Genomic DNA, 26,098 nt, shown 5'->3' on the forward strand with positions numbered 1-26,098 from the left:
ACATTCAGTGCAGGAAAGAAAATTACCATTGGCAACCTTCTTGTTATTCTGGCAATTGAATAATTGGCTGACATTTCATCCCCCATATCCACTGCTCCTTTAGTCATATTATTAAAACTTATAATTCCTGACGTTTTATTTTTCCCAATAGTATCATCTATAGTATGATCGTTATGTAATGTTGAAAGCATAAGAACAGTTTTTCCTTTTTTAGGAACATCAGGAATTAATGTTTTATCTTTTTCGAAACCAAAACATTGTAGAAAATATTCTTAGTTTCATCTTCAGTTTCCGAAATGCAATCTTCATGGCTTTCAAATATTTCTAATAAATCTCACATGCGTTGCATCTCCAGTTCATAGGGACCCTTTCTTTACCATAATGCAGTTAGAAATTTTTAAGAATTTAATGTCAAGTACTTTAAAATCACTTGCGAGTAGAAATATTTATTGTTACACTCTAGAAATAAATTTCTGAACTAAATATTCAGTCAGAAAAACACTTACACGGACAGGCGCATGGGGTGTGTCATACCCCAGTTCCAACAAAATACCTATAAATCTTTTTCTGAAACACACAGGCAAAGAAAAAGCGGTTCTGAAAGTCAACCACAACTAGAAACTCAGCTACTGAAAGCAGCACAGAATTTCAGTTTCACAAGTTAGGAATATTCCACTTTTATGTAGGGTTGGGGTATGATACACCCCCCGCGCCTTCCCGCGGGTTAAATAAAGTAACGTTGACAAGAAAGGCAATATTTTAAATGAATTCGGCAATACATTTAAACACCAGGTTGCCAGTTGTATTATCCTATGATAAAAACTGTTTAAACTTTTACATTGGCATTCTACTTTACTTCCGCATTTCCTCATCCTTATGGCATTTAAAATAACAAGTATATTTGTTCCCATTCTTTCACACATCTACCTTATCACAATAACAAACATGCATACTATTAATTCTTATTAAAGTGTATACGAGCTGGTGGGCTCGTATACACTTTAATAAGAACAGGAATTAAAAAAGTCTATCACTTTGTATAAAAGCATGAAGAGCATGATATTTAATAAATAAAGGTAACACAAAACGGTTAACAAAACGTTCCTTTTGGCGTGATGTAAAATCTGAAAGCTTTCAGATTTTTATAGTTTTTTTTTTTTTTTTTTTTTTTTTTTTTTTTTCCAAATATTTTCTAAAATGTTATTTTTTGTTTCAGAAACGAGCGGACAACCTGGAAACCAATTCACATGGATACTTCTGTTCCTATTCTTTGCCTTGTACGAGGTGACTACATAACCGAATTGCCAACTTCTAAAGACAATCATACCATCTCATGTATTTATCTGTGCATCTGACAAGGTGCAATTCCTGTGGTTGAACGAGACATTAGACTGAGACTTTTACAATGCAGTGTTGTTACAGGTTATTGTACGCCATAAATTTAAAGTGTTGTACATAAGAGATATATTTAATGACAAACCGTTACTTGCGGAAACTAATTCTTTGTCTAACTATATGTCGCGCTCCTCTTTAACTGTATTTAATTAAATTCATACCATCATTGAAAATGGTTTTTTTCTTAACAAAAAAAAGTGAAGACTGCATTGCATATTATGATCTGGGCTGATGTAAAAATTTACTTCAAAAGTATTCTTTCGATGTGTGTTACAGTAGTACTTTGAAAGTTTATATTATGTTTTTTCTACTCATCATTTAATAATAATGATCATGCTTTGTTATTTATTTAAATTCTAAGAAGTTACTATAATGCGTGTAGAGTTTATGAATAAAAATAGTTGCACTTGGAACAATTTAAATCAGGTTACTGTTAAAACTAAATAATGACTTATTTAATTCCTGTAAGCTTTCTAGACATTTTATTCAACGAAACCTTTTAATACATGGTCTAAATTAGTTTACTATTTCTGTGCTTTTTATATCATTTATTTAAAAATCATGATCTTTTGTAGAAAATGTATTTTTGAACAGAATTTCAATGGGTAGTTTTTATCTGGCGTCAAACTGGACATTTTACTGTATATTACAGTTCGCTGAAAACCAAAACTTTTCAGCGATAAACGTATACAAATTTCCTGAGCTGAATAAACTTAATTTTTCTCCCATTATCAAAATTTCTGTGTAATTTTGTAAATTTTTTGCATTAATTAATAAGCGTAATTTGCATACAAAAGCATTATTCTGAAGTTATCTGTGTAACAAAAAACTATATACTGTTGCGTTTCCTTACATAAATTCTGAGGTTTTCAAATTTTTACTATTTGTTTTATATAATTTAAGCGTTTTGGAAATATATACGCGTTTTATCTGTAAAGTGAAAATATTTTGTCGAATGTACCTTTTGTTTTGTAAGCAAATTTTTAAAACATTTCCAGTCTCTTGCTCTGATTTTAATGCACTTGCTCTTGTAACGTTTAAAATTTTCGCAAATTGTTAGGCATTTCTCTTTATTTTTTTCTAACATTAAGATTTGAAGAATCAGATCCTTTAGTTGCTGATTTACAGAAATGGAGATCCAGAGAAAACGTTCTTATAGAGGCAGTCTTTCTACGTTTATTCGATGCAGTATGTATCATTGATGCGAACTGTACAATGCATTTCGTGAAATACCCCGGTAATTCAAAATATTTTCATTTTTAAAGTTATTTAAGAAACAAATTATATTTCACTCGTTTTATGCTTATTACACGTTTTTAATTTGTTGGGTGTTGTATAAAACGTATATATCTTAAATCAGAATTATATTTTTCCAGAAGGACGCTGGAAGAAACAGAATTTAAAGTCTTATTAATTTATTTAATTGCAAACTATAATAAACGAAATTACGCAGAACCATAATGTAATTAATTTTTTTATCATTTTAATAAACTGGAATGCGAATAAAATTCACTGCAAAAAAATTCCGTTTCTTTTGCTGAGGAAGAAATAATTTATATGTCGGTTTTTTTGCAGTGGAACTTGCCATCTCTAGTTTAAATATTATGGAATTAGCAGTCGACGAATGAAGGAAACAAAGGCTGAAGGTCTCTGAGTTTTAAAGAAAAACATGGAAACATAAAATAAAAGGTTTAAAATTTTGCTTCTGATTCTAATTTTATATTTTTAAAACTTATAACTGAATGAAATACATAAAACTGTACATATATCATATACAATACAGGATTTTAGGGCAACCTTGAAAGGGGATACCCAGGGCACATGTCCTTTTCCTTCTTAAGTAACTCAGGCCTTGTACTTGCAATGTTGCAATGTTTTACGCTTGCTGATAGTTGAAGTAGTTTTGTATCACTCCAAGAACATCATATAAATATTGTTTGATTTTCACTTAAACAACTTATGACATTAAATGCCTCCTCGATCCAGTATGCTTTGCCTATAAAGGCTTCAAAAATGCATAGAAAATATGATTCATAAAAATACGGTTACCAGTGTTTGTACCATCTAAAATAAAGCTCATAGGGAAAACACTGACGTCATATAAAATTTTCTACCCGTATATAAAACAGTAAGAAAATGTGCTTGTAATATAAATCTGGATACTTATCTATTAGTAACGACTATTCAAAAAAGTCTTTTGCAACAACTGGGAAAAATTGCCGCATATATTTCCCAGTACAAAAAAAAGTCACTTAACGTAATTTTGGAAAGTATGGAATCTAACTGTCAGTTGCATAGCTGTGTTTTTTGAATGACAATATGGGTAGTCCAAACAAAGAAACACTAAATACCAGTACTGACAGTTTAAAATTGTATAAGCATTGCAGAGATTCAATTAATATAATTCGTATTATTAAACAGTGCCTATATTTTTGGGCTATTTCGAGGCCTTCTCTGGTTAAATTAATTCAAAAACGTTTGTTTCTTTTAGAGAATCGTTGGGTATAATTCTTACTGCTAGATGGCCGTGACATCAAAAAGGCTTTCACCTTACAAAACCAAAATGCTAATACGTGTTACAGTCTTAAAAAACGAGTTCCAAATATGCATACTGGCATCATGCTGTACTCATGATTTTAAAGACGAGTCTGCCAAAACGACTAACAGGCCGTGCTGGACTCAATGAGCAAGCTGTTTGTAAGTAGTCGCCAAAGTCACTAGGGCATACTGTTTAAAACATCTTTTCTTTTCTTTGAGGGTTTGTGAAGGTTAAAGTATATGTACCTTCAATGCCCGCAACACCCACTTATCTTCAACGCTCCCATCTACTCCATTATACTGGACTCGCTTTACAACGAGTGGTTGAAGCTCGATTGCCGCATCAATGCTTTCCTCATAACAAGTGTGGCACATTGAATACTCTGTTATTCAAATCAGTGACATCAAAATCGTGTGAGCTTATGCATCTATGGGAAAACGTTGGGTAGGATATTTTCAATATTAAAGTTACACCCTCTGGAAATCGGGGTTGTATTCTGCGCTCACCCTATGGAATTATATTATAATGCAAGCAAAATAGTCTGACTCTCGTAAACCATCTCGAATTGAATCCTTTGTTAATCAGTTTCACATGTCTGAAAAAAAAAAATGTTTAACACTTAAAATCATATCGTTTTTTATTTGACACTGGTTAGCTAGTTCATCAGTCATCGCAACAACATCAGATGTTTCATGCTTACTTTCTGAAAATTTATTATACAATCGATTACGAGACTTAATACTAAAATATTTTAATATTCTATGCTGTTTATTTGTTTGGCCGTTCTGTAATCATAACATCTTTTTATTGTGATAAATGACATGGAATTTTAGGCGATATAGTTAAGAAGTTTCTAGTTAAACGAATTATTTCAATGAACTTTGTAATTATAAATTCGTAAATTTCCAAAACCCAATTCTTATCACGTATCATATTTTGTATTGGTTTAACAATCTTCCATTTAAAAGCCCTCCAATAAAAAGGAATAATTTAGAAAAAGCATGAAAGAGGACCATCTAGAAGATTTATCTAAATTAATACCGCTATTACCTTTCAAATTCTTAAGCTTAAAATTCAGCCTGTATGTATACAAAAATAAACATTGCTCGCAATGTTTATTTTTGTATACTAAAGTTAAAAACAAATCATACCTTTCAGAAAACTTTGTTTGTCTAAGTAAGCACTCATGCATCTTGGAAATAGACTTTAAAAAAAAGACTATTTCATAACAAATTCTATGTAAACTTCGCTATTATTTTCAAAATGAAGTATGTTATCAGGTTTCTGTTCTATAATTTGAGAATCTTAAGAGAGCAAGTGTTTTGGGGATAAGAAATCATAATTATTTTGCAACGGGATAAATGTAACCAAATATTTCTCAAACGCTTTTAAATTTCCCAAATTCCTTGTGTTTGTCATAATAGCTCATATAACCCTTCTGGCCCACCAGCAGCCGAGCGGTAAAGACGCTGAACACTGGTAGTTCGGTCCGAGGTTCGAATCCCGCGAACGGGCTGGCTGCATGGGCGTTTTCGTGGTTTTCCCCATGTGTAACGGGTATAAGAGCCAGTTTCCCTTAGAAAGTCCTCCACGAAAGGCATCCCTCCCCTTAGGCAGATAGCCCTAGTGTGCTTTGCCATAATTAAATACACACACATATAACCCTTCTAAAAACTGCAAGCATGCCGTTGAGGTACCCAGGTATCTATATCAAGTGTACAGGCAAAACCTTTATTCCTGAGAAGCTTCAGAGATTGGTAAACTCTAAAATTAAGATTAAATTTTCAAAAATCAATATAAAAATTAAGAACTTTCAAATTTTAATAAATTGAAAAATTAAGACTGAAAAATTTGCCTTAAAAAATTCGTGTTATTTTATTTTATAAACGTTCCTGAAGAAAATGTGTAAAATATTTTTACAGTCACTTTTTATTTCGAAGGTGATAAAGTCAATTCGGTAAGATATAGTATTAGAAAAAAGATATATTTATTAACAGTTTTTTAAACATATAATTTGCGAAATTTTGTCATAGAGTTTCATTAAAGTTTTATAAGATAAAATAAGATAAAAGAGAAATAAGAGATATAAACCACAGTAAATTTGGCAACCACTGGATATTTAAAATTAAGGGAACATGGTAGAAATAAAATTTCTCTTATGGTACATGATTACCGGCTTTTAGAAGGATAAGCTGTATATACAATAGATATAAGAAATTACGGATAAATCTATTGCTCTTCTTTCAATTAAGGAAATAGGTAAACGACCTCGTTCGAAGAGCCTTTTTTTTTTTTTTTTTTTTCAAAATGTTTCTTATATTTCTGAATTTAAGAGATTTTTTTTATTCGATTGCACCCACACTTAAATATAATCACTACGAAAGTGATAAAATTTTATTATTTTGTGAAATTTATGCGGAAATCAGAAAATTTTACGTCGAAATTAACAAAAATCAGCAACCATCAGTGACAAGAAAATAATGACGATAAAAAAATATTTTTGACTTTATTTTACGTATACCTTTAGCATATAGTGAAGTAGAATAATTGAAAAATAGTGATTCAGTAGTTATGTATGGGTAATATAAGTACACAAAAAAAAAGACTTTTTATAAATCCATACACTGTCTGAAGGAAAAATTATATCATTTATATTCTGTAAAGCTAATTTTTAATACATAATAATATACAAACTCTGCGTGCAAATTTCAAGTGATTCTATAAGGAACTTATAGAGTTATCATGGTGAATGTGAGCATAAATCATAACGCTAAAAATTATTAGTTAACAAACAACATAAAAAAAGGGCAAACATTTAATTTTTAATTTGCCCTTGAAACTTTCACTTCCGTTGCTGCAAACTTGACAGTCGTATAATTTTTAATTGTATGGTTTAAAACCCAAGTATCCTCTTTGCAATTATCATAATATAGTTTTCCTTTGTATTTACATTTATTAAAATTCTACTGTATTAAATACTTTTCAGAAATGTTTTACACGCTGAAACTTAATTTCAGAAATTGAGCAAATAAAATAATTGAAACACATTATTGTATGAAACCGATATATGTCTACGAAAACCCGGGAATGTGTTTTACCTTTAAGTAATTCTATCATTTTCATTAACTAATCAAAACAATTATTTTGAAACGTGTCGCTTTAAAGTCTTATTATTATTGATCTGTGAAATTTATCAGTTTTTAAGACGAAATGTTAAATTGAAAGATGTGTTAAATCCTTCGCGTCTCCTTAAATTTCAATATAAACAATTACTTTTGTGTTTAGTTAAAAAAGGATATTATTTATTTAATTATACAGAGAGAGTACTTATGTAAAATTTAATGTAACGTAAAATATCATCGTAATATATCATAATATCGTAAAATATCATCATCGTAAAATTCAATCATCATAATATATAATAATATCGCAAAATATCATCATCGTAAAATTCAATCATCGTAAAATATCGTAATTATCAATTTTAATTGTAAAATAATATTAATATGGAAATACTCTTTTTTCAAATTGGTATGAATACTGACTTTGACTCTAAGAATAAAATCTAAGAAATTCGCAGCTCGTCTTCTGTATCCAGAATTTTTTGTTTCATACCCACTTTGACAGCAATATAACTTGCAAATCAATTAAAAACTAATTTAAGTAAATAAATACTTATGCAAATTGTAATTTTAAAAAGGTATTAAGTATTCTTAAATGTCAAACTGATCTGAGGTAATGCTTCCACCGAGCCAGAAAACTAGCTCAACTAAATAACAGCAATACTGCCCCCTGGTTAATTACTTGGGCACCTCAAAGGAAGATAATATAAATTTTTAAATAAAATGCTAATTATAACAGATTTTAAATTCTAATAATATCTAAAGCATTATCTTTAAACTTGTTTGCTTTCTTTATTATAATTTAAGGTTGGTGTTATATGAAATATATTAATATAAGTAATTTTAAAGTACGAAACGGTATTTAAAGTATATTAAAATTTCACCCTTTTTTTTATTTTTTATCATTTAAAGGACAATCACAGTAGCAAATAAGATATTTTTACATTAGAAACAATAATTTTACATTCTCTTCTAATCATTTCGATTTTTGTAGTTTTAATTAGGAACATTCAGTTTCTTTATTTAAATATCAAACTACTGTAATATCACTCCTTTTTCTACTCCTTGTGATTTTTATAATTCAGTATTACTGATTACATATGATGTATACTTTATTAGTGTTACTAATTTGTCAATCATTTTGTTTGAGAAATAGAGTTATTGAAGGATTTGAAGGGTATACCAAAATTCGATGGAAGCATTTTCTTGAACATAATCTGAAATATTTTTTGGTGTTAAAACAGTTTCTCAGAAACTTGAGGTCTACAGTTCAAGTATTTATTCTTAATGAAATGGATAACTGAATAAATACTTAAAGTAAGCTAGTATACAGTGACCTTGGAAGAACGTGTTGCATTGGTGTATCAAAATTATTTGCTAAATCATACATTCCATTTAAATTAAAAATATTGCAAAATCTAAGATTACGGCAGCAAGTCAATTGCATTCACAAGTTATTATCTGCTGCAGGAGTTAATGTATGCGAAAAATAAATAGCTTCGTGTAATAATTTGTTTAAAAAAATAAAGCATTAAATGTACGAAGAAACGATATGAGCATTTCTGAATTAAACAAATGAAGTACATTACTTGAAATGATTTTTCCTGATTTTTTTATGTCATGTCTATGAGATTCTAGATTCCTTATTATGTTTCATCTTAGTATGTATGTTTCTTTTGAGACTGAGAGGAGAAAGATTATTTCTTTATTGGGTAATCTTAGAAAGGAGGGGGAAATGCTTAGATGAGATTTGGACATATTTGAAAGTAGGCAAGCAATATTTCAAATTTGATTCCGTCTAATCTATTTGGTTTCCTATTTTTAATTGATAATGCTACAGTTATTTTAACAAGCCTTATTTTTCCTAAATTACCTTTTATTCGCTTAAAAGTAATATTTAAGTACGAAATTTAAGGAAAACATTTTATATAGAATACTTTATTTTGTCTTCTAAGTAACCTCATCTAGCATTTTTTCAAATCCATAAGATTTCATAGTTCTGTAAATATAATAAATACTTTGCTTGTCTCAACTTTAATTAAATCTTATCACAGAAATTTTGCAGTTCATAAACGTCTTTATCAAACTGTCTATTTTCTGCAGTTCAAAAATTTACCTTTTCTTAAAAGTGTGTGTAAAAGAAATTGCTCTTTATCTCTCTATCTCGAACCGTTTAATTAAGACAAGGTTCAAGAAATTAGATTTTGGCATTAAAGTTAATTTTTCTCGTATTTTTAATTATTCTCGTGAAATGCTGTGCGTTATATTCTCTGTTTGTTATGAGGTACACCATTTTAAGAAAACGACTTTTATTCATACCGGTATTTTGATTCAGAAAAATTAATTGTTCAGACGTCAGACCCCAAATTTAGCATTTAATATAACCCGAAAAATACCAAAACTCCTCTGCAGCTTGAATTAGGAAGAAGGTAAACCTAGTGCGTTAACCTGCAGCACATTTCTGCAACTAAAGAATTACAAAAAAAGCGAAAATGGCTGATTTTTCTCTTGAAATTTTATTATTTTACATCAAAAGCAAAATACTAATAATTTTTAGACGCTGAAATTATCTTTTGATAACTCTTAATCATGCCGTTATAAAATTATCTTTGGCTTATCTACATTTTATTTTATATATAAAAAAAGAGAAGCAACGCGTAAGAGTGTAAATTTACGTCCCACAATTGTATTTTTGTGTTATTATACATTTAAAATCTATGTAACTAAGAAAAGGAATGCAAATGGTATAATTTTATTTTTACAGCATTATGTTCATATCAGAGTCGTCATACTGTATCAAAACAGCTGAATAATAGTGTGAATCATTATTATCATTATTAAGTCATGTTGAATATTTTAATCCGGGGCTTATTTATATTCACTTAAGTCGAAATAATTTAGTTACGGCATCACTATTTAGTTGTTTCGGGTGATTCCATTTAAGTTTCGGGTGAGTCCATTTATGTTAAATGAGCCAGGATGAGATAAATTACCTGCACTTGATATGAAACAGAGACAATGTTAGTGACACAAAACACACAGCTTGCGTGTTATGCCTCTAACCGTATATCTTCATTAATGTAAAGTGTTAACTGATAACTGATTATAACAAACACGGGAGGGTTCTCTGCGTTATAACTGTTATGAGAGAGAAAACTGGCTTGTATTCGCATTGCACATGTGACAAAAACCCGCTTCCAGCCCGTTAGCAGGATTTGAACCTCGGGCAGAACTACCAGTGTTCAGCGACTTTACAGCTCGGCCGCTGGTGGCCCATGACATTTTGGACGTGATACATTTTACTTTGATATAGAAAATATATGGCTTGTTAGGTTAGGTTAGGTTATTTAATTACAGCAAAGCCTCGAGGGCTATCTGCATAAGAGGAGGGATGCTTTCGTGGAGGACGTTTAAAGGGAAATTGGCTCGTATACACGTTACACATGGGGAAAATCACGAAAACACCCATGCAGCCAGCCCGTTTGCGAGATTCGAACCTCGGACAGAGCTACCAATATATAGCTTGTAAATGTGCCATTTATTGTTAAAGAATTACCATAGCAACGTTATATGTTTAACCGCTTTTCATAAATTTCCTATATCCATCATTATCCATAACCACTAGTGACTCAATGGTAAAACCGCTGAAACCTGGTAGTTCGATCCACCTCAAATTCCACCAAATGAGCTGCTCAGGAATTTTCATGTTTTTTCTCGTGTGCAAAGTAAATACGAGCTATTGACTATTATCAAGTCTTCTACGAAGTCTGTCCTTCTTAGCAGATAACACTCGCTTGGTTTAGTATAACCCAGATTTATTCATCCCAGCATAAATGTGTAAATTATTTTCACAAAGCCTTCTATTCCAATTTTTAGTCAAATGATTTTAGTTCAAAATCATAAATTATGACATGCATGAGACATTACACGTTCGACTTCAGATTACCACAAGGAAACGTAACGCAGTAAAACGTGTCACATGAAATTTTGTTTCCATCACATATATGAAAATTATGTATGAACTATACACATAGCAGTCTAAAAGAAGCGAGACTCTTAATTTCTTAACACTCGTGTGTCTGCTTGAGTAGCACGTACATTTAATTTTCTGTCCTGAACACTGGTAGCTCGGGGCCGAGGTTCGAATCCTGCGAACGGGCTGACTGCAAGAGCGTTTTCTCATGTGTAACGTGTCAATATAGAGCCAGTTTCCCTTAGAAAGTCCTCCACGAAGGCCTCTTCCCTCCGTGCACTGCCTTACGGCAGAACATGGAAAAATAGTAATAATAATGCTCTTTGCCACTGTTCGTGGTTTGTCGGAAGAGGAAAAGCTTCGGCCAATCTCGTCTATACTGTTTATTTCTAATGTTTTGAGTTCCGGTAAGAGATAGGTTACTCTTTCTTAGAAGAAATTTTCAGGTTATTCGTAGCCCTAATTTCAATGTAATGTTAGAGAAAATTTTAAAATATTGGAAGTTTAACAGTCTTAACATTAACAACATAGGAAGAAAATTCTTCAGTTGTCCAATTTTAACTGTAGACTGAATGAAATAATATTTCTTTTCAAACTCTATGTTAATCATTAAATATTGCCATTTGGCTTTGATTTCAGAGTAATAATAATATAACTTGGAACTAGAACGTGGCAATGAAAATCTATAGAATGTCGTTTGGAGACATGAAGTTAATAATTATTTTGCGGCTTTATTTTGGCAATATATCTTCTATTTATCAAAATAAAGCTAAATATCTTAGAAATGGAGACGAAATTTGCCTCTCAATTTATGCATTATTTTAAATAAAATTAAATTCTAGTAACACTAAATTATTGTGTTATTTCTGTGGTTTAGACAAGCAAAAAATAAATAAATAAATGCCTCAGCAAAGAAAAGCTTACCTCCTTCTGTATTCCAAATACTGATAGAAAATGTCTATACCGAAATGAATCAGACCCCTGATTTATGGTCAGAAAGAGGATTAAAGGCTTATTTCTGAATTCATTGCTGCTTAAACATTACACTGATTTCCGGATCCTTTTCGTAGCGATTCGTTTAGATTAAGATAGAAAAATGAGTGTCGCAAACTACATTCGAAAACATCCATGCTCTCAGTTTCATACCAAATGCTACTAAGGCTTTTTTCCGTGATTGAATTTTGTACATTGCTAAGTAGCAGTGCATTCTATTAAACATAATTATATACAATGAAAAATTTAGTTCTACATTTTGTTATATTAGAATCTATTATCTTCTTATCAAACTAACTTTATCCAGCACTGCTATGTCGTAATGTTTGTTACATTTCAAGACTTTTATTGCTCGCTTTAAACTGAGGATGTATAATTCATAAAAAGCAAAGCAATAATAAAATTTGCAGCAGGTTATTCTATGTCTTTTAATGCGTGAATGTATTAAATAAAAACTGAATAACAAATTGTTAGCGTATTCCTTTATAAAAGGTACGGAATATTTTGTCTTGCTAAATACAGACTGTCAACAGAAACTGGACTCTTTGTTTTTAACTTATTGATACGTATTTCTGGAAGAGTAATTAAAATAAATTTTTATTGTTGGTAAATGTTAAAAATTTAAGAATTATTCTCTCACAGCTAATATTTGAATTTTAAAAAATTGTTAAAAATTCCATCAAGAAGATTATTGAATTTCTCCAGATCCTTAATTTAGAGAACTGCTTTGTTATAGAACAGCATTTCCCAAGCTTTATGTCCTGAAAGTATCTTAAATATTTTTATGATTTCGCGAAAGCCTTCGTCATCGTTCATACTTTCAAATAATTTTAACATAGTGCGTAAACCCCATTTGGCGTTATTGTCGTTTATAACAAACATGCCAAATTTCAGTATATAACTTCCCGTGTATCTTAGGAAATTTGAATAAAAACCTCAATTTTTTTTTGCAGGCATGCTTAAAAATGCATCTTCTTTAAGATGACGGAAAATTTTACAGATTATAATTCAATTTATGTTTCAAAAAATTGATAAAAATTATTTTGAAACACAAATTTTAAAAGTATATCATAAAATGAACATAAATTTCGAAATGTTAATGGAAGAATCAAATAAGTTTAATAAAAAAGGAGATAATTAAGACACAATAACACGCCGAATAAATACTAATTCAGAACCGTAATCATTTGCGGTTTGCAGCTGAAGATGGTGGTTCGGTAAAACCATCGAAACTAGTCCTGTGAAAATTTTGTAAATATAACGCTGATTTTTGTTGTTTGACTTCTGAAAAAAGGAGATATTAGTAAATATATACCAAATTCAATTAACATGGAGGAGCTAAAATTTTGAGAGCTAATTTTTTAAAAACTACTCGGGCTATTTTTACAAAACTTTGCACTTTGGCATAATTTGAGTCGTAGAATCGATATATGAAAAAAACCCTGGTATGTTTTTTCAGAAAAAGTCCGATTTTCTGTCAAAATACCTATGTTAGAACAATACTGTATATAAATGTAATTTGCATCCTAAGTCGAGCTTTCGAGATATGAGAAAAGTAATTAAATTTTGTCAATCGGTCCAGCAGAACGAGAAATATAAAACTGCCCCCCCCTTTCTTTGTGCAACGTGTATATTTTATGAAGGTGAAATAATCAGGAAAGGGACATTGATAAATATTAGTTGCATTAGCTCAAAATAAGACGGATAAGTTTTGAAAATATGATATTGTTTGCCGTGAAATTTACGTAAATTAAAGCCACATAGAGAAATTTTATCAGAAATATCCTTAAGCTGGGAAGATCTCTTCGATATTTAGCAACTTTGAAACAAAAGGCATTTTAAATAAACAGACGTAATTTGCACTTGTCAAGGAAACGTATATGTTTAATACTCTTTGACACATTTTATTTTCGTAAAATTCATGCATTAGAAATTTGCCATCCTGTTCTATTTACTATCTCATACAATTCACAACTCTCTGATGAGAAAAATTTTAAGAACGTTTTTTGTTAATAAACCTCAATTTCTATACTACTGCGAATTAAGTCAATATGCTCAGTACCTATACTAAGCACTTTTATGCTTTATTTACTAATAATGTATTTTCCTTGCCCTTTGTTTTTACAATATTTATAAATAGGCAATTTTAATACGTAAATTTCCTACTGCAGTTTTAAGTTGCTAAGTATCTTTTCTCAAAATTATCTCGACATTCAATTTAACCACTTGTATTTTCTGAAACTTAACGGATAACAATAGAAAATAATAGATGTTATAATTTTTAATTTCCGTTTATGTTTCATTCATTGCAGACTTTATTATTAAATAAAAAAACTTACAAGTGCAGTTATTAATAATTTTCTTTTCTATCTACTTGAAATAATTTTGTTCTGAAAACTTTTGCCACTATAAAATCGCAAATCAGCGTGAAGTGATGTACAGTGTTTCAATTATAACATGTTAAAGTTGTACAGTGAATGAATAAATGTGTGTATAATACAGTAAATTAACGTACTCTTTATAGATTTGTTCCTTGTGAGAGATGTAAATAAATGACAAAAAGTTGTAATAAAGATATTTGTAGTCTTACGTTTCTGTTTTATTTTAAATTACAAGGCAGATTTATGATAATTGCATTTTTAAGGTTTTGTGCTTGATTTTCTGAATAAATAATTATAATAATAATTTTCAAGGGAAATTATTATTATTATTATTATTATGAAATTATTGATTCTCCTCTCGGAATAATTTTCAGAGGAGAAAAATTGACCTATTTTGAAGTTTTAAAACTGCAAGAAATGTATATTAAAATGATAAAAATAATTCCTTATAACTCAGATACCCCTCCAAAGTCCTTCATAAAATAGCAAAGTTTCAGTTTCACATCCTATGTAATTTTAGTGAATAATAACTAAAAATTTCTTTGTATTTTCAATTTCAAAAATATTCTTTACATACCGGGACATCAAAGAGGCACTGATAAACACATTTGTAAACAGACAATGTTGCACTAATATTGCATTAATTCAGATGACTATGCCTCACATAGTCAAAAATATAATTAAATTAAATTAAAAAGTGGTAAATTTTGCACGACTCGCAAATGAAAATTGGCTGAATACATTTAATGGTAAAAAATTTCACAAAATTCTCCGCAAGATATTCGATTAATTTAATTTAATCGAATTTTATTCCATTTCGAATTTTATTCCAGCGTAATTTTATTCCATAATATTCTTTTTCTAAAAATCTCTTGTAATAGGGGGAAGTGAAAATTGAAGGGCGCGGGCTTTGAAATCGTAAGCTGGCTCCAGAATCCCTAGCGTTGGCCCTGCCTGAACATGATCGAATAGGAAGATAGAAATAATTCTGCAAACGGGTGACGACAAAAGGCACACTATAGTTCTTCTACTTGCGCAATAGACGTGTAGTATATTGTAACCACTTTTCAGTCGTCGTTTGTAATTTGTACTAAAGAGGTTTTTATTGTCGAGTTTAATGTAATATGTCTTCACTGTTTAGAACGGATTACACAAACCTCTCATCAAATGAGGAAAATTAAATTTTATTACGCAAATAAAATAATGAAAGTATTAAAATGTTAGAGAATTCTAATAACTAAAAGCTTTTAGTTTCACTAATCTTATCTTATTTTCAATTACAATAAGAAATTTTAAAAATGGGAGAAGGAGAGAATAACAATTCTCTTCTTTCCAAAACCTAAAGCAATATATTTTCTACAATAATATCTAGTATTATATAAAGAAAATTTTAAAACTTCTGTTATCTGCTGGTGAAGATATTAGATTTGATAGAAGAAGACTTCAAAGAAAAATTGCCATTAAAGTATGATTTTTAATGTTAACAAAATACTAGCACAGATACAATAAAAGAGTCTATTAATTACTTTTTTTTTTCAATTTAACCATAGAATACTAATTATTTTAAATCTCCTGATAAAGTTGCTCTGCTATAAAACTTTATGAAAGTAAATAAAATGCCTTCAAAAAAGCACTTTAACTTCTTTTATGCAAAGAAAATTGTGGGAGATGTTAAGCAGCATTTACCTAGAAGGAAATATCATCATTAAAATTTTCTCAAAACGATATTCCGAATTCAAGGAAAATAAATTTTTATATACCTTAAAATAATTTATATAATGATGCTTTCCCGAAAGCTGTTTGTTTTATTTATCTTTCTTTATTAAATGTTTCAAATAATAGAATGTTTTTTCAAATTTTAAACGGTATAAAGTTTCTTTCATGAAAATAAATAGTGAAACATACTCGTATTTCAGAAGAAAAAATATTTTCTGCAGCAGAAAGTGTATAAATCAGGAGCAGCGATTTTCGCTTTATTTCACAACATCGAGGGAAAAAAGTAGATACTAGATTTTAAAAAGTACAACTGCCTGTTCCATAGTTATCTCTTTATGTTTTTTGCTGGTTGTGATGCGTTAATCTTCCTTCTTTTAATTTATTAGAATAATGTATCCTAACTATTACAGTGACAATGTATTGACTATACATACTTTCAACAAAATCTGTTTCTAGTTCAACATCGGTTATGGCTAACCATGTTTTAAAATTGTACTCGCACTGAAAGGATAATTTGTCCTTAAGCTGATACTGTTATTTCAAATAAATTCACAACAAATACACAAAAACATATTTAAAAAATTCAAAAATCATATGGCAGATTGTTACTTTATGCGAAATTGAATTTTAGTTCGGTTCTTACTTGAGATAACGTTGTATTGTTCCTTAAAGTGGTATAAAAGTGCTCTATGCATTTCAAGAGGCAAAACAAAATGGTTATCTCTCTTCATTTGGAACAAGTGTTTTATACATGCATTTTAGTTGCACAGCGTCTTGCTATAAAGAGAGAAATAATACTTCTAGAAATTCAGATTATTTCTTAAAATTCATTTAACTTGAAATAAATTCCAAAGCAAATTTTAATTTTGACTGATTTTAAACTTTGTACAGATCCAGTTTCTCAAAGTCATTTGGCGTTCCGTTACAGAGAGGTAAAGCAGTCACTATTTCAATATAAGATTTAAAATTTTGAATACTTAATTTTAACAATGAATAATCACAACATACTTGTCCAAGGTTTCAATTATTCTGCGCAGTGAAACAAAATTACTAATGAAAGTACTAAATCGGGAAAGAAAATGACAAAAATGTATGTTCTTAAAAATAAGGGACTTATCCGAGTCTGCACGAGGAAAATAAAAGTTATTGTACAGAGCACCAAAACACAAAAGAACGTTTGTTAGTGATATTTCATTATCCTGTGAGACATTATACTGCAGACAATAATTGAAGATAAAATTCGTCAGGTACATTGGTTTCCAACCCCAGGCCGAAGTATACGTCTGTCGTTTATACCTAGATGTGTTTTGAGTAACTTACGAAATTCCATCCGGGATTTGGTTCGAATACACAACTTGTAGCGTCATTAGGTTATTTTGAAGCGAAAGATGAGAAAAGTGTGCAATGACCACGTCAATACTAGGCCCTGGACTTCTAGGATGCGCGGTTGAGTGGGCTACCTTTACACCACGAAAACGTGCTGGAAGGAGTGAGAAAATATCTTATATACTTCTCACCTGTTATGACCATAGGATCAACTTTTTTGATTAGGTGAGTCAGGCTGCGCCTACTTCTTGTACGTTATATACTCCTCCTTTTAAAGAGTGACCGGGGATTAGGGGACCGGATCGTCAAATTCTGGGGGTGAAGAATCTTTTTTAATTCGAGCGCAACTGTAAAGACATTAAGTTACACTCATGTCCATAAATTAAGGATAATGCAAAATCAGGCAAAGGAAGAGTTATAAGCGAAACAAATTTGACTTATTTGTAAAGCTTATTTATTAAACAAAAGGTAAAGAGCAAAAAAAGATGCTATATGTTTGATATTATTAAAAAAATTAGCGATTTTTTCTCCCTAGAGCAAATTACAAAAAAAAAACTATTTACAAAAAACCAATATTACATGGTTGGTATGATTGTTAATACATCGTATGTCTCCCAGACGATGCAATACAGTCCGTACAACGCCTAGGCATGCTGAGTATCAAATTATCGATCTGATCTTGGGGGATATTACACCACTCAAAAAGCAATGCTCTCCGAAGTTCCGGTAGACATGTAGGAGGAGGTTGACGAGCTGTAACTCGTCGGACAAGTATGTCCCACACGTGCTTTACTGGATTCAAATCCGGTGAGAATGCTGGTCAGTCCATACGGGTGGTATCCTCCGATTGAAGGCATTCGCTTACGATGTTTGCACGGTGAGGACGGTCGTTGTCATTCATAAACACAAATTGTGCCCCCATGGCGTCCCGAAACAAACGTACATGTTGTTCCAGAATGACGTCCCGATAGATTTGGCTTGTCATGGTTCCAATTTCAACATGCAGGTCAGTTCTGGAACCCAGAATAATTCCACCCCAAACGAGCACTCCTGCACCACCGTAACGGTGTCGTTCAATGATGTTTTCTTGGTGGTAACGGGTACCTGGAGTTCTCCATATGAAAGTTCGGCGAGAATCAGACTTCAAGCTAAACCTGGACTCGTCGGAAAACATCACACAAGCCCACTGTTGCGGTGTTCACAATGCATGCTCTCTACTCCAGGCTAATCGCAGGCGACAGTGAGTTTCAGTAAGTGGAACGCATCTGACAGGTCTACGAGCATATAGACCAATCTGCCCTGAGCGTCTGTACACGGTCTGCCTTGAAATTGTACCTGTGGTTGAAGAGAGCTGACGAGACAGATCTGAGGCTGTGCTCCTCCTGTTTCTTTTGGCAGTAACTGCCAAATCCCGGTCCTTATTTGGCGTTGTAACTCTGGGACGACCTGGGCTGTAACGTCTACTCACATTACCATTATCCTGGAATCGTTGCCAAAGCCTGGAGATGACACTCTGGGCAATTCCAAGTTCGTCTGATACTTCCAGTTGGGTAAGCCCACATTCCAGGCGGCCGATAATTCTACCATGTAAAAAATCATCCAAATGCGTCATTTGTATCATAACTATTCGGTTATTGCACTGAAATGCTTATAAAGCGCCTGCGAACAATTTTACTTCTTTGCCTGTATTCCTTATATATCACTCTCTTACACTCTCGTCATTGTGACGTACCATCGGCGTCATCTGGTTACTTCCTGAAATTTGCATATGATTCTTGAACATGTGTGTAATGATTTTACAGGTGATATATTTATTTTAGAGTTCGATTTCCCCATGGCTCCGAATTATCCTTAATTTATGGACATGAGAGTGTATTTTGAAACAGAAGATGTGAAAAATATTCAGTGCTGGACTCGAACCTGTACCTCTCGAATACGCGCCGTGTGTCTTATCATTACACCACTACGGCATGCAGAAAAATGGAGGAAATTAGTTGCAGTCAATAAGTGCATGAAACATGCATTAAAAATTAATATATCTCCATCATCTAATTCTCGCACAATTAATATTCCTATGCGTAGGCTTATCAGACACCCTTCTATGACCGAGGCTGTTCCAGTTTGATGGTGCGGTAATTGCATCTCGGCCAGTTTGTCATTTTGTTCTGGTTATTTGGTAAAATTTTAAAAGTGTCGAATGTACAAGAAATAAAACTAGTGAATATTCGGTTAAAACGGCAGTTTGGTAATTAAAATATCCCCTCTGTTTTACTCACTTTTGGTAATCTAAATATTTTGTATCAAGATCTAAGTACTTTTAATGTTGTCTAGATGTTTTTTTTTAAAATGATGGCAGATGTTTAATAGTAAATTAAAATGATCTGAAACTGAGGCTTCAGATGAAAACATTAACGAAACTTTCGTAAATGATACAATAAATGTGACTCAACGTTTTGATGGACTGGTAATTAAAAGCAATTGCTAGTCAGTTAGTTATAAAATTTGTAAAAATGAAAACTGTGAAGAAAACTCGATACATCTTTTCAGTCATTTAAAAAAAAATCATCCCGTTGCTCAGTTTTTCTCTAAAAAAATATATTTTAATCAGGCCAGGAAAACTGGCACCAGTAGAAAAAGTATTCTCAAAAATTGATATCATATGGTCTGAAGGAGACAGAACAGTTGAAGCAACTATATAAGCTTTACAAAGCTGGAAAATTAACAGTCAGCTAAACTGTAGAAATTTACACTAGTGATAAATGCTAATAAGTTCTTAATAGTAACAAGATATATTCAGTTGAGTTATTAAATATTTCTCAAAATTATCTCATAATTTGATTTCAGCCAAAGTTATTATGGCAAGCCTTCGTTGGATTCCTCTCTATGAGGTGCTTCCGCTGATAAAATTCTTTATCTGATGGAGACTCGGGAATTAGTACTATGAAGTAAAGTCTTGACTCCTCAGAACAAAATTTTCCACTTTTTCATAAAATTATTAAATAATTAAGTGGAAAGACGTATGGCTTACCTTTATATTCCTTGGATTCAAAGTTAGTCTTTGCTGGCTGCCATGTTAGGATCTTACTGGAAAGTTTCATTGAAGACGGATCATTTCACGTATCTTCATAGACGAGACTTCGTGGCTCGAAAAATTATTAATCTTTGATAATTAATTCAATTTTTGATCAGTCGACGTAAAACCAATAAACACATGCGTGCAATCTCTTCGTCTTTCTGAAGAAATAATTATCACTATCTAAACTACACTATACTATGAACGTATTATCGAAAATATGGAGTTCATAGAAACACGCGTTGCTATTGCTTTCCTAGGAGGAACATTAGGTGTTATGTCCAGTAATTATGTCCACAAGCATTACATTCAAATTTATATTAAGCATTAAATTGAAGAGTATTTCCCTTTTAATAGAATATATAAGTGAAGGCACACTTCACTGAGTGTTTGTGATGTTTATACTGAGTGTTTCTGTCAAACTCAGGAAACAGTGTCATTGTTTACTCAAAGTCTTCCAGTTGAATGCGTCACCATTCGTAGGCCTCGATGGCACATGCAAATGATTAGCGTTGTAGCACATGTGCAAATTATATACTCCAGTAAATATTATGAGAATGAAGAAAAACAGACTGGATTTTGTGCCATCCTGTTGTCTCATTGCTTGCGAAGCTTCAGAATGTCTCATCGAAATAAATGGCAAACTTTTGAATCTGATACAAGAATACGATTTATTAGGTTGTGACAAAGCACATTGGGGCTACTTACCTATAAGAATCAGAGCTTTCGAAAGAAAACTGAATCATATTAAACTTACAAATGGTGAAAACTACGAAACTCCCAATGTAGCGAAGTTTTTCACCAAGAATCATACCCAGGTCTAATTTCTAGTGTCCAGCAATCTTAACCGCTTAGCCGAAGAGCTTTTGATGGCAGAAGAATTGTAACTTGCAGAGACAACGGATTATCCTTTCAATCAATCTGCGCTAGTATTAGACGAAATCGAGCCCCAGTGGTACTAATATGGAATCGCTGGATGCAGGAGATACGAATAGACAGCCGAAAGTCATTGCACAAGCCTTGCATGAATCTCACCACCTAACTTTGCAGCACCGGAAGAGCATGTTGTGTGCATAACAGTAATGAATTTCACAAAACCATCAAGAACCCTAGCACAAGAATTCATGAATGTTGTTCAACAATCTGTCCCAACCTGTACCGCTCAGCGTTGTCTGGATGAGGGAACTTTTGCAAGGTATCCATTGCCAAAATTATCATTGGTTCTACATCTCGAGTTAAGTGGGTTCAATGGTGTTTTGAAAGATGGACATAGATAAACAAATGGCACGATATTATGTTTTCAGACGAATCTTGATTCTGCTTACAACACCGCGATTAACGTATTCTAAACTGGCAGCACAGCAATAAAAGACATAGTAAGCTTCGCATTAGGCATCGTCATACCTGTTCTAGTTTCGGATGAAATTACGGTTTTGGATGTTATTGCATTTTACAACCACATCTACCTAATACGCTGTTGAGGCTGGCACCTTAACAGTCACAGAGGTGTGACTGAAATTTGAAACAATTCAAAGCCTTAAATTCAAAGTTTCACTACAGTCTAAGCTCAAAGAGATAATGTGCGATCGCATGCGCAGGTGACAGGTGACGGAGGACGGGGGCGCCTGGTGTCTAACATAGGTAAACAGGCATATACCCCGCGTCCTCCACTGTGTAGAGGCAACAACTCCTGGAGCCCCATGAGGCCGCCCCGGGAGTTTATTAGAATCTTAAAAGTTAACATGGCCATACAAGGGCTAGACTACATGTAAGTACATTGTAAGAACGTGAGACAACTGAAGGTTATGGTTACAGAGGTAGAACAAAACAAGACATAAACATAAAACATAAATGGAAACATATAAAGAAAAACATGAAGAAACACATAAAACACTAAAAACACAAAAAGGTACACTAAGATACACTAAAATACACGTAACTAAATAAACACCGAACACACATAGATAAACACGATGCAGATAATTAAATAATGTGGACACATAAAAACTAAACACTTGATGATGTTATGAGACGCATAATAGCACGTAATTTTTTAAACAGCGCGTGTGATACTGAGAGGACACTCAATAAGGCACGCATATATACGTGAAGCAATGTGATGACAGTAGTTCATGAAGCCATGATAATAATAGTACGCACAAGAAAACGCGTAGATATACAAGATGCAAAGTAAGGACTAAGGTACATGATGCAATGATGTACAGGATGCAATATAATGGTAATAGTACATGATGCAATAAAGTTAGTAATTCACATAACAGGTAATAGTACACACATGTGAGCATACAAAGATACGTGTTACAGCATAGTGACAAGAGTACTTCACGTAATGGTGCTAATAGTTCACACTGTACGATGCAGTACACACATATATGCAGAACATATACTTGATGACAAATAGTACACATATAAACGATGCAGACAATTAAATGATGCAGACACATGAAGAAAATAAACATTAATATGGTGCACATAAAAATTATGAGACTCATAGTAGCATACAGTTGATGATAAGGCACGCGTGACTTGATAGTAACACACAATTGTCCATTCATATATACGTGATGTAATGTGATGATGGTGATACAGGATGCATTTTAAGTTTTCTTATAAATAAAAATAATGTACATTTTATGATCAAAATTGAATTTAAATTTTCATTAAGAGAATATTTTCAGTGACATTCAAACTGCATTTTCCGTGTATTTCAGTAAGGATGGAAATAAAAATTGAGAGAAGTAAAACATGTTCTGCAAAAAAAAAAAAAATGTATACAACTATATTTATACGAATTATTTAAGGATATCTTTAATATTACCACTGTTAACGTTACTACTTACTGCAATCTTAATAACTTATAAATATTGCATTATACACTTTATGGCTTTTTCTATTATAAAAGAATTTTGGCCTAATCATCTGCTTTAAAATGAAAAAAGTTAATAATAAAAGCATCTTTCGTTATGCGCGTAATGAATTTTTCTTTAAAAAATTGTTCAAATATTTTGAATATTTAAGCAATTTAATAAGAAATATATTAAATACTCTTAATTCAAAATATAACAAAAATGTAACACAAATAAAAATTCAAAATAAAATGCAGTTACGAAAATGTACAAATTAAAAATACTTAATTTTTTTATAATACTAATAATTTCAACTAAATGCTTGTAATAAAATCATTATTAAATTGGTTTAAAAATTTAAAAAAAAATTCGCAATGTGGTTAAAATATGATCCCAAATTTACATTTATTATTTTACTTCTACTTAATTATTCTTACTCTTTAAAATACTATACTTTAACCTCCTTGTTTAACTAAATTTAAATAATATTTTGTCTTATATTTATTATATTAATTGCATAGCATGATAAAATCTATAGATAAGGTGATATCTTTAATAGAAATTATTATAATTATTTGATAAAGGTAGGCAGGGAAAGACAGCATTTAATACTTCTTTCCGATTAGCGATACGTAATTGAAGTCTTTCAGAGGAATCTTGATGTAGCAAGAATTCAGAAGACCAAAGCAGCCTTTTGTGATTGCCACAGAGTTCCTTTGACTGAATTCCGATTTATGAAAAGATATGATATCATTTTAATTAATTCTTGAGATGATAGCAGTCTGTCATGGATCTTGCAAGGAAGAAGTTTTTGTTGATATTTAATTGCGCCCTTATCTCCGTTTAAATATAGAAAATGTATTTATGAAGAAAACTGCTATTCGCAAATATAATTAAAATGAATGTAGGCTTGCAATAAAGTTCAAAGCAATATTCCGTTTTCAGCAAATATATATATATAAATATCTGTCATCGTTTTTAAAATCTTCTACGAAAATGAAATTGTCGAAATCATAGAAGTTTTTATTCGTAACTGAGATATTAATAACCTTTTCTGGAATAGAAAATTCTGTTTCATTTACTTCCACGAGTATTTAATTTATTATATTTCACTTTTAGCTTGAAAGATCAATATCATAAATATTTTATTAGATAAGGATAATAGATATCTTATTATTAAATTTATGTTTCATATACACATATATATCAAGAAAATATTTGTTATAAAGCTGTCAAACCTTTTTTACCTCTCTCTGCAGCAAAGCAGGCATGCTTTCTGCAGTAAATTTTCTGCATTACAGTCCACACCTTGTACAGACATTAGGTTATTTGGAAGCAGAAGGCATGAAAAATGAGCAATGCCCTCGCCAGGACTCAAACCACTGATCTCTCGAATACGCGCCGAGTGTGCTGACCACTACACCACAAAAGCATGCTAAGAAAGCGGGAGAAGTACCTTATAAGTTAAGTTCATGTCATGAAATGTTTTTAAAAAGTTTTTTTTTTTACAATATTATCTGAAAAAGAGGGAAAAAGAAAGTGGAAAGAAAGAAATCCTGAAAGGATTTAGATTTTAACGTCGCTCTAGAGGACATGTTAAGGTTTTTTATGCTGTCGCTAAGCATCGCAAGTCACCAATCTCCTCCTGAAAGCACAACTGTAATAATATTTTTTGGTCTCTTTTGCTTATTATTAAGCATCACAATCTTCACTTTTACGCCACATGAATTTCACGAGAAAAATCACAAAATATTCAAAAACAGCATATCTTTAGGATTCCCGATAGAGTATTAGAGTTGATCATACATATTTTACATTTATTGTATTGTTTCTTTGAAACCTAGCCTCTCGAGTATCCAGTCGCCTAAAACAGTTATCATAAGAAAACAAAAAAATATATAGAACGATTTTAATGGGCTAGTATCCTTTTATAAAAATATTGAATATTTCTAGTTAGGCATCTCATGATTTAAATGTATTTTTATTAGATCAATCGTATTATAAAGTAGAAAAAATATTTTTAAGAACTGCGTTTATTATTTTTCAATCACTTGGTTGGCAACTCAGTTAAATAAAGATTAAATTTTAGAGTTAAATATCTTACGAGTTACTGAATGGCAACACACTAATGAATGGAGATAATAAATATTCTTTTTGAGGCAGTGGCAACACAATTTTTTCAAACAGCCGAATTGGTGGATTAAAACAAGGAAGCTGGAATAAATTACAGTAAGCCTTCCCCGTGCGTCCCATGCAATGAAAATGAATTCATGAAACGTTACTCTAATGACGTCATGACTTATCATGGCCGCTGCCGTAGGCGGACTTCTGTTAGTATTGTTTACATTCTAATCAGTGTTGGCTATGTTAGCTACTCACCACTGAATGTTTCACAAGTCTCCCGTTCTAATTACGTTATGTATTCTTATGACGGTACATTTTATTTTAATTAACAAATTATTTCTTAAAGCTGAATCTTTCTTGCATTTCTACTATTTTATATACTCCGTTAAAAAGAATGTAATTGAAGTAATTTTAAATAACGAACGAGTTTAGAGGAAGAGTTCTGGTAACTTAGAGCGACGCGCGGTGATCCTGCTAATTTTAAAGGTTGTTTTTTCTTGCAAAATAGTTAATTTTGGTGTTTGTGGGGGGGGGGATTAACTGTACACTTGTAAATAGTAAGTAAAACTTTTAACAAGAGAAACTACAG

The 26,098-nt window shown here is 31.6% G+C and overlaps 1 protein-coding gene across 1 annotated transcript in view; it reads left to right on the forward strand.

The window, feature by feature from the left end:
• LOC118194765 (lachesin-like) overlaps nucleotides 1–14,605 on the forward strand; it is a 182,889-nt gene extending 168,284 nt beyond the window's left edge. Inside the window, exon 10 of the mRNA XM_035365969.2 lies at nucleotides 1,217–14,605. Within this exon, the coding sequence (XP_035221860.2) occupies nucleotides 1,217–1,296 (80 nt within the window). The 3' untranslated portion in view covers nucleotides 1,297–14,605. The remainder of the gene's footprint in view (nucleotides 1–1,216) is intronic.
• The last annotated feature ends 11,493 nt before the right edge of the window (nucleotides 14,606–26,098 follow it).

The sequence above is a fragment of the Stegodyphus dumicola genome, chromosome 4 (genome assembly GCF_044657685.1).
Source record: "Stegodyphus dumicola isolate Sdum_Otavi_A_Nest chromosome 4, ASM4465768v1".
NCBI classification, from domain to species: Eukaryota; Metazoa; Arthropoda; class Arachnida; order Araneae; family Eresidae; genus Stegodyphus; species Stegodyphus dumicola.